This window comes from Bufo gargarizans, chromosome 5 (genome assembly GCF_014858855.1).
Source record: "Bufo gargarizans isolate SCDJY-AF-19 chromosome 5, ASM1485885v1, whole genome shotgun sequence".
Taxonomy (NCBI): Eukaryota; Metazoa; Chordata; class Amphibia; order Anura; family Bufonidae; genus Bufo; species Bufo gargarizans.
In genome coordinates, this window is record NC_058084.1 from 72,717,723 (window position 1) to 72,731,940 (window position 14,218).

The 14,218-nt window shown below is 44.5% G+C and overlaps 1 protein-coding gene across 3 annotated transcripts in view; it reads right to left on the reverse strand.

Annotated features, from left to right (window-relative positions):
- Positions 1–14,218, reverse strand: part of LOC122938784 (ELKS/Rab6-interacting/CAST family member 1-like) — a 73,652-nt gene that overhangs the window by 16,180 nt on the left and 43,254 nt on the right. For all 3 annotated transcript variants that reach the window (XM_044294552.1, XM_044294553.1, XM_044294551.1), the window contains exons 7-8: positions 10,374–10,528; positions 4,508–4,670 (exon numbers count right to left, since the gene is read on the reverse strand). In XM_044294552.1, the coding sequence (XP_044150487.1) occupies positions 4,508–4,670; positions 10,374–10,528 (318 nt within the window). The remainder of the gene's footprint in view (positions 1–4,507; positions 4,671–10,373; positions 10,529–14,218) is intronic.

Here is a 14,218-nt window from a genome sequence, read left to right on the forward strand (position 1 = left end):
TCAGCAACCCCCGCCTGTTCTGAAACTACAACTCCCAGAAGCCTTTCACTTCTAAGGCCCCCTTTACACGGGCGAGTTTTCCGCGCGGGTGCAATGCATGAGGTGAATGCATTGCACCCGCACTGAATCCAGACCCATTCACTTCAATGGGGCTGTTCAGATGAGCGGTGATTTTCACGCATCACTTGTGCGTTGCATGAAAATCGCAGCATCTTTTATATTCTGCGTTTTTCACGCAAAGCAGGCCCCATAGAAATGAATGGTCTGCGTGAAATTCGCAAGCATACGCAAGCAAGTGCAGATGCAATGCGATTTTCACGCATGGTTGCTAAGAGATGTTTTAAGTAAATTGATAAAAGTCAATTTACTGTATTATTTTCCCTTATAACATGGCTATAAAGGAAAATAATAGCTTCTTAATACAGAATGCTTACTAAAATGTGGATTGAGGGGTTAAAAAATTAAAAACATTAACTCACCTTATCCAATTGATTGCGCAGTCGGCATCATCTTCTTGCTTCTTCTTTCAGGGCCTGCAAAAGGACCTTTGATGACGTAATCCTTCTATCTTCATTCAGCAGGACCTGCGCTGACGTCACCACGTGGTGAGCGCGATTACGTCATCAAAGGTCATTTTGCAGGTCCCGAAAGAAGAAGCAAGAAGACGATGCCAGCTGCGCGATCATTTGGATAAGGCAAGTTGATTATTTTTATTTTTTAACCCCTCAATCCACATTTTAGTAAGCATTCTGTATTAAGATTGCTATTATTTTCCCTTATAACCATGTTTTAGAACACCTGACCCAAACTTGAACTTCAGTGACGAAGTCCGGGTTCGGGTCTGGGTACCACAGTCAGTTTTCTTTTTAAGTGCGTGCAAAACGTATTGCACTCGCGTGGAAAAAACTGAACATCGGAACACAATTGCAGTCAAAACTGACTGCAATTGCATGCCTACTCGCGCAGTTTTCCCGCAATGCACACGCGACGAAAGGGGCCTAGGGGAATTACAAGAAAAGTCAAGCAAGTGTGCATGCCGGGAGTTGTAGTTTCACAGCAGCGGCAGTGTCAAAGGTTGTCGACTGCTGGGCTGGGGGTTAGTAACTGTGTCACTTTACATGGACCTCAGAGGGGTTTTCCCACTAAGGTAAATGATGGTGTATTATTTGGCTATGGCATCAGTTTCCGCTCAATGGGGGACCAATTGCCAGGACCAGCATGATTCCTAGAATGAAAGGACCATCTTACTTAGGGAATTGTAACACCGCTCCAAGAAAAATTGGACAGTTTGGATTGTAACCAGTCTGATCCTTTGTTCTCCTGGGAGATAAGCAGCAAGGGAAGGCTGGCCATCTATAAGCGTTCATCTGCAAATCCGCTGACAATCCTCTAATTACGGTGATCTGCAGAATGTGTGTCATCAGGAGACACAGGCAATGTACAGGTGGGACTTCTTTACCCCATTGTCTGGTATCTGCTCGTAGGCATGTCTTTGGTGGAGTCAGGGGAGATAGAGATGAATAAAGGAATCGTGGGGGGCTCCTCAGTTAATTGGAAATAATTAGCCTTCGGGCATACAATGCAAACAGAAAGCTGCATACATGTTATGCTTATCTCACACATATATGGCATATCCATAACCAACCCTTCCCTGCCTCACTCGTTCCACTGAGGCAATTAGACTGGCCATGTTTAATGTTCAGTGCAATATACATAATAGAGCGGCCATGCAAAAAACAATATGTAGGAAGAACCTTGAAAAAAAGAATCTCTGAGCATGTCACCAATATTCAAAATGGATACGAGAAACACTCACTATCTCTACATTTTAAACAACACCACAATAAAGATCCAAGTGGATGGATATTTACAGCCCTTGAGAAAGTAGAGGTACAGTGGAGAGGTGGAAACCATATTTCAGGAATCGAGACGTATTTATGATTTTGAAACTCTAATACCCGGAGGTCTCAATTCAGAATTTGAGATCTTCGGCTTCTTATGATGACAGGGGTGGGGGTCTTTCACTGATGGGACATCGTGTGCCTGGCCAACTTCTTGGCGCCATGATCTCCCCTCGGGGTAAGACCAGCACCCCTCTTTCTACTAATAAGAACATAACAAAAGAATACAAAAAGAAAGCATATACCCATGTATTCAATTAGAAGCCGATCCATGTTTGAAATAGTGTCCTTTGAAAATATATGAAAAATAATGGTTTAGTTGTGGATAATGAAGGTTATCTTTTATACAAAACAGAATTCATGCAATTAAGCAACCAATTACAAAAAAACGCATTAAACCTAAAAAACCTGCATGTAAATTGCAATAGAAACGCAACTGATTTCTTAGTTCTTTTTTTTTCTTTCCTTGCTCTTATGTATAGTAGAGAAGCAATATTATATGAATATAAGATAACTGTGGGCGCCCCTTATATTTACCACCTGTAAAGATGGATACAAATTAAAAGAAATCCATTCCACATTTTGTGGAAAATTAAGAAAATGCGAGTATAAAAAAGTAGGAGGGACCCGACCTTACTCATAGCCACTGAGGAAGAGGTGGGAATACCTCGAAACGCGTCTGACGGATACAGGACGGGACCCTCTATATACTGTATACTTAATCTGATGTCCAGCACTACAAGACTAAGAAATTAAGGCAATATCCCCATTGAATCATAATAGGAACAAGCGGCACTCCACGAACAGAAAGAACACGTGAGCTATCCCTACATCACATGATCGGCTCTGTACCACGTGAGACGCCGTCTGTGTAGCAGGAACCTCTACACCAGGCATGTCCAAACTGCGGCCCTCCAGCTGTTGCAAAACTACAACTCCCAGCATGCCTGGGTAGCTTACAGCTATTAGGGCATGCTGGGAGTTGTAGTTTTGCAACAGCTGGAGGGCCGCAGTTTGGACATGCCTACTCTACACGAATCCTTTGGGGACAGAACAGCAGTGCCGCGCTGAGAAACGAGGACGGGTGAGGGGCTGTGCAGCGGGTGGGACGCCCCCGCCACCAGCCAGCATACAAAAAGGTCTCTTGTGAGTAGAGACATAACGATTAACTAACTAATATACTCACCGTAGCATCCACTATATACTAACCTGTGGAACACAGCAACCTGTTCACTCTGCGGAATTAGTAAACCTAATTTCATATATACTTAACCTTTATGTACTCAGCAAATTGGAAAGTACAACAGGAGTGACTTAAATACCCATTCTTAGACAGATTAACAGTTTTCTACCATAAGGATTAACCCATTAACATCAATATAACCATTTGGGCAGATGTATGCTGCATACTTATACTATTGATTGGAGGACTGTACCGAGTTCACACTGTATGACACAGAGACTATAACCCTACCGCCCTTAACAAAGGGAAGGCTGTACTCACGTACGGTGGATTAAAGTGACATTTTTCAGTTTTTTGGGATGAACTTTTTTTTACCTTTTTAACTATTTGTGGATATACTATATAGCTTTTTTTGCACATATTATACTTATTTAGTTTTTTAACTATGTACTCAGCTATTAGCACTCATAATTCACGGTGAATGTACTCAGCCTTGTATGCACTAAATTATATGTATTCAGCTTTCAAGCATTCATAATTCATGGTGTAAATATCTACGAGATTTTAGGTGATATACATTTGATATATTTCCCCTAAAAGTATATACATAATGATAATATACACATATTTGTATCACAATATATACTAAATAGTGATCTTCAGTCAAGGGACAAGAAACTACCTCCACCAGCCAGTGTTCATAAAAAGAAGCAGTAGCTCTATATTGTATGTTTTAATCTTCATTTTATGTGGAAAAGTATAATAAAGATATCTGTACATTTTAACTCAAAATGCAGATGGTGAGAGCCTATTTTTCTTCTTCCTAATGTTCAGAACTGTTCCCACTATTAGTTACTATAAAGTGGGACTGCTTGATGAAGCTCGATCTGCGAGAAACACGTCCACCTGAGGACACCATGTTTTGTTTTTTATTCACGTAAATAAAAGTTACATTTTATTTTAAATTCCAAGGGGCTGGATCCATTGAAAATTTGTTACTGAAGTCTCGCATGACCCCAGTTCCGGAGAATTCAACCTGTGCTGCCTTTTCCTTCATATTACGCGAGTGTCTGGATTACGCAAATTCAGGGTGAGCTGTGCAAAAAAAAGTTTGTTTTTTCTCTTTACATAATTCAGCAGCTTTATGTACTGCTGGCAGCTGACTGGCCACTCACATGATCCTACATACACTTCTAATTAGTCCAAGCCTGCACTGAAGTCTACAAGCACCAGCGTATTCAGACATAGGGAATGATTACAAGTCGGAACCTTTGGCAGATGCTATGATAACATCACTACAGGAGCATGACTAAAAGCGAGCAAATATTATGGTAACAGAAAAATCTGTTACCTCTTATCAGCTACCGCGCCTGCGATACGTGATACCGGTGAGTTTTTTTGTTACGGTATTTAGGGTACTAACCTCTTCAAGTTGTTTGGTAGCTTCCAGAACTCTAGATTGCAAGTGGCCATTTTCTTTGGTAAGACGTGCACAATCTTCCACTATTTTGCTCCGCAGGTATTTATCTTCATCTGCCGTAAGTTGCCTTTCTTTCACCTGAGTCCGTAACTTTTCTGCCTCTTTGCTATAAAATAGATAATTGAATAGAATAACTGCAATCTCCAGTGCAACACAGGCCTGAGAACCCTTTCAAAGATTTACCAGTAAAGTGAATAGGGCTGAGCTGTAATACTGGACACAGCCCATAGGTCAGAGTGGTGCTGTGTTTGTAAGAGATGCAAAGAGACCACCATTCTGCTGCAGCACCCCTTCAATGTATTTATTTCCAATCATATGTAAACATATGTATTGTGTTATAAATTCTATTCACGTCTTAATAGGGGTTGTTAACAGGATAGGTGATAAATGTCTGATCATTAAAGGTCCAACTGCTGCCACCCATAAAAAGGGGGTTCCAAAGTCCACTGTGTGACCACTGCTCACGTCTACTAGAATGCCGGAGACAGCTGAGCACTGTACCCGGCATTCCCATAGACAGACGAGTGGTGGTCACGCATGCACACCAGGGCTCTATTCACACAGGGGACTTGGAGACCTACATTCTCGTGATCAGTGGGTAGCCCAGGGGTCGAACCACAGACACAAGGGTGAATAGGTGATAAATAGGTGATACATTTTAGGATAGTGTGGTATCCAGTGCATTACATATGCTGTGCACTCATTAGCAGAGCCCCATTCCACAACACTGAACCAACCTGGCCTGAACTGCTCATGGGCCAACCCTTTAGCTCACTGACACATTTCAGGTCGGGTTGGTTCAGTGTTGTGGAATGGGGCTCTGCTAATGAGTGCACAGCATATGTATTGCACTGGATACCACACTATCCTAAAATGTATCACCTATTTATCACCTATTCACACCTGTGTCTGTGGTTCGACCCCTGGATACAACCACTATCCTAAAATTTATCGAGAAGGCCCACTCAGCATATTAAATTTGGTACACGTAACACCTCATCTTTGAATCAACTCACAATTGAAGTACATGAAGTATTAATTCCATGTTTTTTTTAAATGGATTTTAAGTACTTCAAACTTTTAGAAACCCCTCTTTATTTTCAGAAAGTGTCAAAGTAGACACGCATGTTGCCCAAAACTCATAATAAATTTGCCATTTAAATTCTACATATTTATTTACCACAATTTGCAGCAGAATTTTGCAACACTTAGTACATCTTGCACACTGAGTTGACCTCGGGAGAGATGCTGGTGACATATACAAGCGATCTGCCATCAATGTTCAGGGGTCCCGATAATGAACACTACACATAAACTGCACTATGGTAGGAAATCGCTGTACAACTATGCCTCCTGCCTGCTCCTCTCGGCTTTATGGGCCGTGACTGACTGGAAGGAGCCACGCATCCTCCAGAGAACGCCATCCAAAACCGAATGACGTGACAGCGCTCTTCTTTGTAGAGACAGGCGGTGGTCACAGTTGTCAGACTCCTACCAGCTTTTATGGACCAATACTCATTTCTAGTTGTCTTCATGGACCATTGGTCTGTACAGAAAAAGTTGCAGCACACACTACTTTGGTCCAATTTTCGCCCATCCAAGTCGATGGGTCAGTGAAAAAAATGGAAAGCACATGGACATTATGTATGTGTGGTCCATTATTCACATATGGTTGCTAGGAAAAGGGCGTTCTTCCATTTTTATTTTTTTTTACAGATGTGAAATCGGGTGACAGCTAGTGCAATACGGCGTGACACAGTGAGGGGAATGGTCTGGGAAAACAGGTATTTTACTCCCAGCGTGTGCTGCTGGGCTGATTTGCAGCCAGGTAGGGTCAAATACCAGACTGGATTTTAATTTCCGATCCGGGTTTTTGGCAGCACCTGGCTGTCTTTAAATAGGCAGCTGGGCTCAGCAGCAGGATCTCTGTGTTGGGATCTGAGGCTTGGTGCCAGGTTGGAGGGCTGAGACCCCTGTCTTATATTAACTTTCCAATTTGTGTGAAGTAAACACCAAGACTGCAAAGTAACGCATTGTTTTGTGCATTTGCCTCAAGTGTGAATAAACACTGAAGTTTTGCGTTAAGAACTTGTCTTTTGCCTCTGTACTGCGTCCGCTTAACCTATCTACCAGAGAGAAACCCCACAACGGATAGAAAAAAAAAAGAGACAAAGAGAACACAGTGAGAGACAAAACTGATTCTACATGGATGGAATTAATCAGTTTTTACTGGACAGAACATGGATCACTCTTTTAAATGTGCCCTTAGAACTCCATGCTGACTATTGATCGCATGATCACCTCGGTTAATCCGCCGATCATCGTGTCACCTTAATGTTCCCTACAGAAGAAAAAGTAATGTGGCAACTGTAAGAATTCCCTATGAGTTGCCCATATTGGTTTTCTCTATAGGAAAAGATTGGGGTCCAAAAGTCCCTGCTGTGCCCTAGCCATATGCTAAATTAGTAATCAGTCATGATAGCTGAAAGATACATGCTTTGGAACATGTATGACGTATACTTATCATTATTTTCTTTCTTATTGTAAAGGCTAGTTGTCACCGGAGCCATGAGAAGTCCGACAATTACTGAATGAACGGAGAACAGTTCTTGGGGTGTGACCAATATATAGTCTCCTATGAAACTGCCCAAATTGTTACAAGCCCTTCTTATGTGTAAACAGGGTCATTACCATGATAATGATCTTCATATTGTCAGCTGTTTATCGGCCCAGGGGTAAACTGCCACAAGTACACGGGAAATCTGTTGCTGGGTCCCTGGATCCCAGTAATGCTATTCATGAACATGATTACATGAATGATCCTGCTAAACACACTATTTTGCATCACTAACAGGAGTGACTTATTGTATAGATCAATGTATATTTTACAATGCAAGAATGGCCTCCTGAATAGCTATAGAGGTAGGGCATACATATGGATCAAATGTACAACTGCAAGAAAAAGGGGGTCAGTCAGCACATCCCAATGTGCGCAGGTGCACGCTGCCATGGCTGCAAAGACGAAACAAAAACAAAACACACAATGCAGCAGCACTCTGCAAACACAAAGAACGTACAATGCCATAGTGATAGGAAATATTCTGGTGCTAATACAACGCTTTTTTTTGTAAATTTGAGATTCTTGGCAAAATTATGTACAAAATTATTTGGATCCGTCTGCCTGGCTTCTGGCACCAGGAGAGCTATAGAGTGGGCTCAGCATACATGTTGGTACCTGCATTCCCTGGATTTAATGGAGGCCGTTATGGCACAAAAAATGGTAAAAGGCAGAGTGGACCCAGCATGCATGTAGAACCTGCACTACCTGAATTTTATGGTGGCCAGTATGCAGGACCAGTGCAACCATATAGGCGAACTAGGCGTTCACCTAGGGCGCCGGCCTGCTGGGGGCGCCCTGGTGGGCTCCCACTGACTCTTGAGCCGCCCCCAGCGCCGTTACAGGGGGGCCAGGAGGTGGAGGTCCTTCTTAAATATGGCAGAGCAGGCATCTGCTTACCCTGACGGCAGGTGCCTGCTCTGCCAGTAAATTACCGGAGGAGAGGAGGCGGGCGGCAAGGGAGGCTGTTCTAGCAGCTCCCCACTTCTCCCTCGTGCGCACTCTGTGATGCCGGAATATGACGTCATTCCGGCCCCGGCATACTAAACGGCGCGCTGGAGGACTGAGGAGCTGCACCACACTGGACTCCAGGGAGGTGAGTGTTTAAGTGTTTGACGGAGTGAGTGTCTGCCTGTGTATTTATGTCAGTGAGTGAGTGTATGTATGTCTGTCTTTCTGTCAGTAAATGTATGTGTGTCTGTCATTGAGTGTCTGTGTGTGTATGTCAGTGAGTGAGTGTATGTCAGTAAGTGTTGATGTCTGTCGGTCAGTAAGTGTCTGTGTGTTTGTCAGTGAGTATGTGTATGTCTGCCAGTGAGTGAGTGTCTGTCAGTGAGTTTCTGTGTGTGTGTGTTTGTCTGCCAGTCAGTGAGTGTCTGTCAGTGAGTTTCTGTGTGTGTGTTTCAGTGGGTAGGTGGATGTCTGTCAGCGAGTGTATGTCTGTCTGTCAGTGGGTGTGTGTGTCTGTCAGTGAGTGACATGAGGGGGCGTCAAAATGGATCTTTGCCTAGGGCGGCAAAAATCCTTGCACCGGCGCTGCCAGTATGGCACATAACAGGTAGTATTTAGTGTCAGGTTCCCATCTTATAGAGATCACATTGACGTTTGGCAGACGGGCCCAAACAATTTTGCACAAAATGTATTTCCCAAAGATCTCAAATTTACAAAACAAGCGTAGCATTAGCACCAGAATGTTTTCTATAATCATGGCATTATTGTACTTTATTTGTGTTTGCAGAGTGCTGCTGCATTGTGTATTTTTTCCACAGATCAAATGTATACAGCTCTCATTAAAAGGTTTGTCTAGGCTCTTAATATTGATTATCTATCCTCGGGAATTTTGCGGGATGTGTGCGGACCTATTCATTTCAACAGGGCCGCAAAATATGCAGACAGCACACTATGTGCTGGCCGCATCTGTAGTTTCGTTCCACAGCCCCGCAAAAAAGATAGAGCATGTCCTATTCTTGTTCGCAATTGCAGACAAGAATAGGCATTTTCTATTATAGTGACGGCCATGTGTGGTCCGCAAATTGCGGAACGCACAAGGGCCAGTATCGGTGTTTTGCGAATCCGCAATTTACAGACAGCAAAACACTACGGTCATGTGAATGAGACCTTAGATTGGTGGGGGTCCGAAACCCCTGCCGATCAACCACCAGTGCCAGAAAAAACTGTGGATGGAGATGCAGAAGCACTGTGCAGTGGCCATGCCAGGTTTCTACAGCTCATCTCCTATGCACCGTACTTGGCTTGACTCCCATTCCCTAAGGCCTCTTTCACATGGGCGAGATTTCCGCGCGGGTGCAATATGTGAGGTGAATGCATTGCACCTGCACTGAATCCGGACCCGTTCATTTCTATGGGGCAGGGCACACACATGAGCGGTGATTTTCATGCATCACTTGTTGCGTTGCGTGAAAATCACAGCATGCTCTATTTTGTGCGTTTTTCACACAACGCAGGCCCTATAGAAGTGAATGGGGCTTCGTTAAAATCGCAAGCATCCGCAAGCAAGTGCAGATGCGGTGCGATTTTCACGCATAGTTGCTAGGAGACGATCGGGATGGGGACCCGATCTTTATTATTTTCCCTTATAACATGGTTATAAGGGAAAATAATAGCATTCTGAATACAGAATGCATAGTACAATAGGGCTGGAGGGGTTAAAAAAAAAATCTAATAAAAATAATTTAACTCACCTTAATCCACTTGTTCGCGCAGCCCGGCTTCTCTTCTTTCTTCTTTTTTGCTGTGCAGGAGGAAAAGGACCTGTGGTGACGTCACTGCGCTCATCACATGGTTGATGGATCATGTGATGGACCATGTGATGAGCGCAGTGATGTCATCAAAGGTCCTTTACCTAGGTCCCGAAGAAAGAAGAAAGAAGAGAAGCCGGGCTGCGTGAACAAGTGGATTAAGGTGAGTTAAGTTATTACTATAATTTTTTTAACCCCTCCAGCCTTATTGTACTATGCATTCTGTATTAGGAATGCTATTATTTTCCCTTATAACTATGTTATAAGGGAAAATAATACAATCTACACAACACCTAACCCAAACATGGGTACCAAACATGCCGAATTTTCTCACGCGCGTGCAAAACGCATTAAAATGTTTTGCACTTGCGTGGAAAAATTGTGCATTTTTTCATCATATTTGATTTGGGAGGCCCATTTGTAATATACATACCGAAGCTCAGATACAATGCGGTCCTGAACAGACTGAGCAGTGGTTAAATACTGTTCTTCTAGCTGGTGTACTGCGGCCTGTAATGACAGGCATTGCGATCTTTTCTCCGCCAACTGTGCTTCCACGCCTTCCTGTTGCTTTCTTTGCTCCTGAAGCTGCCGTAAAATAATGGAAATGTTGAATGTGACACAAGAAAAACTGGAACGGTTTTGACACATGCAGGCTGGGTTTCCATGTGAGGGTTTTCTGATACAGTTTTTGAACAAAAAAAAAAAAACTGGAGTTATAAAATGTGTTTTTTTTTCATGCAGTTGTACCAGCATTAAAAGTACACTGTGTGAAGGAGCTGTGTACAGGGCTCCGAATTCACTGCACAGGCGGAGTAAAAGGGAACCTGTCACCTCCAACAAACATCCCAAGCCGGCAGCAGTACCTGAGAGTAGCCAGCAGCGTGTTTGTAACAGTCCTTTTCTTCCTGCAGCAGAAGCTGTAAAAACGATCTTTAATCCCCTGCCCGGCGCGCTTCTCTAGTCAGGCTTGAAGTCACGGAGGCAGCGACCTGCTTGCTTCAAGTCACGGTAACCGCGCCCCCTTCCCTGCCCCTTCGCTGTGACTGGGAGCGCTAATGCACGACAGTTCGGCTAGCTTTGCTTAACTGCCGGCTGTCAGTCACCGCGAAGGGGCAGGAAGGGGGCGCGGTTACCGTGACTTGAAGCAAGCAGGTCGCTGCCTCCGTGACTTCAAGCCTGACTAGAGAAGCGCGCCGGGCAGGGGATTAAAGATAGTTTTTACAGCTTTTGCTTCATCTGCCTGCAGAAAGAAAATGATCGTTACAAACATGCTGCTGTTTGTTGGAGGTGATAGGTTCCCTTTAAATTAGGAAATTCTGTAAGTCTGCAGAGACTACCAGTGAGAATGCCATCAACTGCATGCTGTCGCCGGAAAATCTGCATGCGGTTTTACCTCTAGGTTTTTGAGGAGGAAAATAAGAAAAATATTTTGAACCAAAAGGTGTGCTTTTGGTGGTTTTTGAACTAATGGTGGTCTCTGGATGACACGGTTATGGGGGATCTGTAGATGACACACTGTTATGGGGGATTTGTGGATGATGCACTGTTATGGGGGATAGCTGTGGATGACGCACTGTTATGGGGAATGTGTGGATGATGCACTGTTATGGGGGGATGTGTAGATAACACTGTTATGGGGGATGTGTAGATAATACTGTTATCAGGGGATGTGTGGATGACACATATATAGCATCTTATGCTGGCCCCCCCACATGGCCCTATGTGTCACAGTAATTATTAATGTGTCCCCTCATGTCCCTTTTTATAGTGACCCCATTACACCGGGCCCCACTCACGGCAGTCTTTATATGTAAAGTTTATTTATTTAATGCTCAAGCAGTGGCTCCCTCTCACAGACTCACTCAAAGCAGCGGTCAGGCCGGCAGCGTAAGTGGGAGGAGCATGACCGAGTGAGTGACGTTACGCTGCCGGCCTGACCGCTGCTTTGAGTGAGCTAGTGAGAGGGAGCCACTGCTTGAGCATTAAATAAATAAACTATACATACAAAAAGACTGCTGTGAGCGGCCGCCTCCAGCCCCTCCTCCCACCCCGCTTACTGTAACTGATACATCGCAGGCCGCGCTGTGCAGCATAGCGGCCGGCGATGTAAAAGTGTCAGCCATGTAAAAATTGCACCATTCGCTTTATAAGACGCACAGCAATTTCTCCCCCCACTTTTGGAAAAAGCGTGTCTTATAAAGCAAAAAATACTGTATATATACCATATTTTCTGCTTTATAAGCATTCACTAGTATGCAGGAGTCGCGGAGAACAAGGAGTTAAAGGGGTTGTCTCATCATGGACAATGGGGACATATCGCTAGGATATACCCCCATTGTCTTATTTGTGCGGGTCTCACACCTAAATCGAGAACAGAGCCCTGAGTTTGAAGGAGGGCGCACTGCGCATGTGCAGCAGCCCTCCATTCATTTTCTATGGGGCCAACGAAAATAGCCAAGCACTGGCTCTGCTATTTCCATCGGCCTCATAGAAATGAATGGGAGCGGGGACTGCGCATGCGCGGTATGCTCCCATTCACTTCTAAGGGGAGCCGGCCTGGTGGTGGCCGGAAATGAGTCCTCCAGCCACCACCTTGCTGGGCTCCGTTCTCGATATAGGTGCGGGTCCCAGCAGTGGGACCCGCATGTATAAGACAATGGGGCTATATCCTAGCCCGCACCTATAAGACAATGGGGGCATATCCTAGCGATATGCCCCCATTGTCTATGATGAGATAACCCCTTTATGCGCTGCTAATGCTGCTGGTACTCACCTCTCCCTGGTCTTCCTCTGGGTGCCGAGTGCGTGCACTGACTGCATACAGCGTAAAGCCTTATTCACACGTAAGTGTTTCCATCAGTGATTGTGAGCCAAAACCAGGATTGGAGCCTCCACAGACAAGGTATAAGGGAAAGATCTGCACTGATGGAAATCACTGACTGTGTTCTGGTGATGGCCTGATCTAATATGGGAGTCTAATCTGAGGTTTGATATGGGGGTCTGATCTGAAGTTTAATATGGGGGTCTGATCTGAGGTCGGATATTGGAGTCTGATCTGAGGTCTGATATGGGGGTCTGATCTGAGGTCTGTTATGGGGGTCTGAGGGTCCAGTTTGGGGGTCTGATGAAGATTGGGGATCTGTTCTGAGGTCTGATGAAAAATATATATATTTTTATTTTCCTCCTCTAAAACCTAAGTGCATCCAATCATCAGATGCGTCTTATAAAGTGAAAATTATAGTATATGGCATTTTGAACATATGCATCTTAGGCCTCTTTCACACTTGCGTTTTCCGGATCCGGCGTGTACTCCACTTGCCGGAATTACAAGCCGGATCCGGAAAAACGCAAGTGAACTGAAAGCATTTGAAGACGGATCCGTCTTCAAAATGCGTTCAGCGTTACTATGGCAGCCAGGACGCTATTAAAGTCCTGGTTGCCATAGTAGTAGTGGGGAGCGGTATACTTACAGTCCGTGCGGCTCCCGGGGCGCTCCAGAATGACGTCAGAGCTCCCCATGCGCATGGATGACGTGCTTTGCGATCACGTCATCCATGCGCCCTGACGTCACTCTGAAGCGCCCCGGGAGCCGCACGGACGGTAAGTATGCTGCTCCCCACTACACTTTACCATGGCTGCCAGGACTTTAGCGTCCCGGCAGCCATGGTAACCATTCAGAAAAAGCTAAAGGTCGGATCCGGCAATGCGCCAAAACGACGTTTAGCTTAAGGCCGGATCCGGATTAATGCCTTTCAATGGGCATTAATTCCGGATCCGGCCTTGCGGCAAGTGTTCAGGATTTTTGGCCGGAGCCAAAAGCGCAACATGCTGCGGTATTTTCTCCAGCCAAAAAACGTTCCGGTCCGGAACTGAAGACATCCTGATGCATCCTGAACGGATTTCACTCCATTTAGAATGCATTAGGATAAAACTGATCAGGATTCTTCCGGCATAGAGCCCCGACGACGGAACTCTATGCCGGAAGAAAAGAACGCAGGTGTGAAAGAGCCCTTAGCTTTCCAAATTAAAAAAAATAAAAAACATTATCCTAACCCCCACCTCACAACCAACCCTTTTGTAACGTTTTCGTCCTTTTGCTATTCTCTTATTTTCTTAGGTCTAAATAAATCAAACAAAATGATACTTTCCTTCAAGGAGAATAGAATATTAATAAACACGTCCCATGCTTTTTAATTTTAGTTTTATCTATATTTTCTCTGGATTCCAACAAAGTCAGGGGGGTAACACAGCGTGTGCATTTTTCCTGAGGGCTGA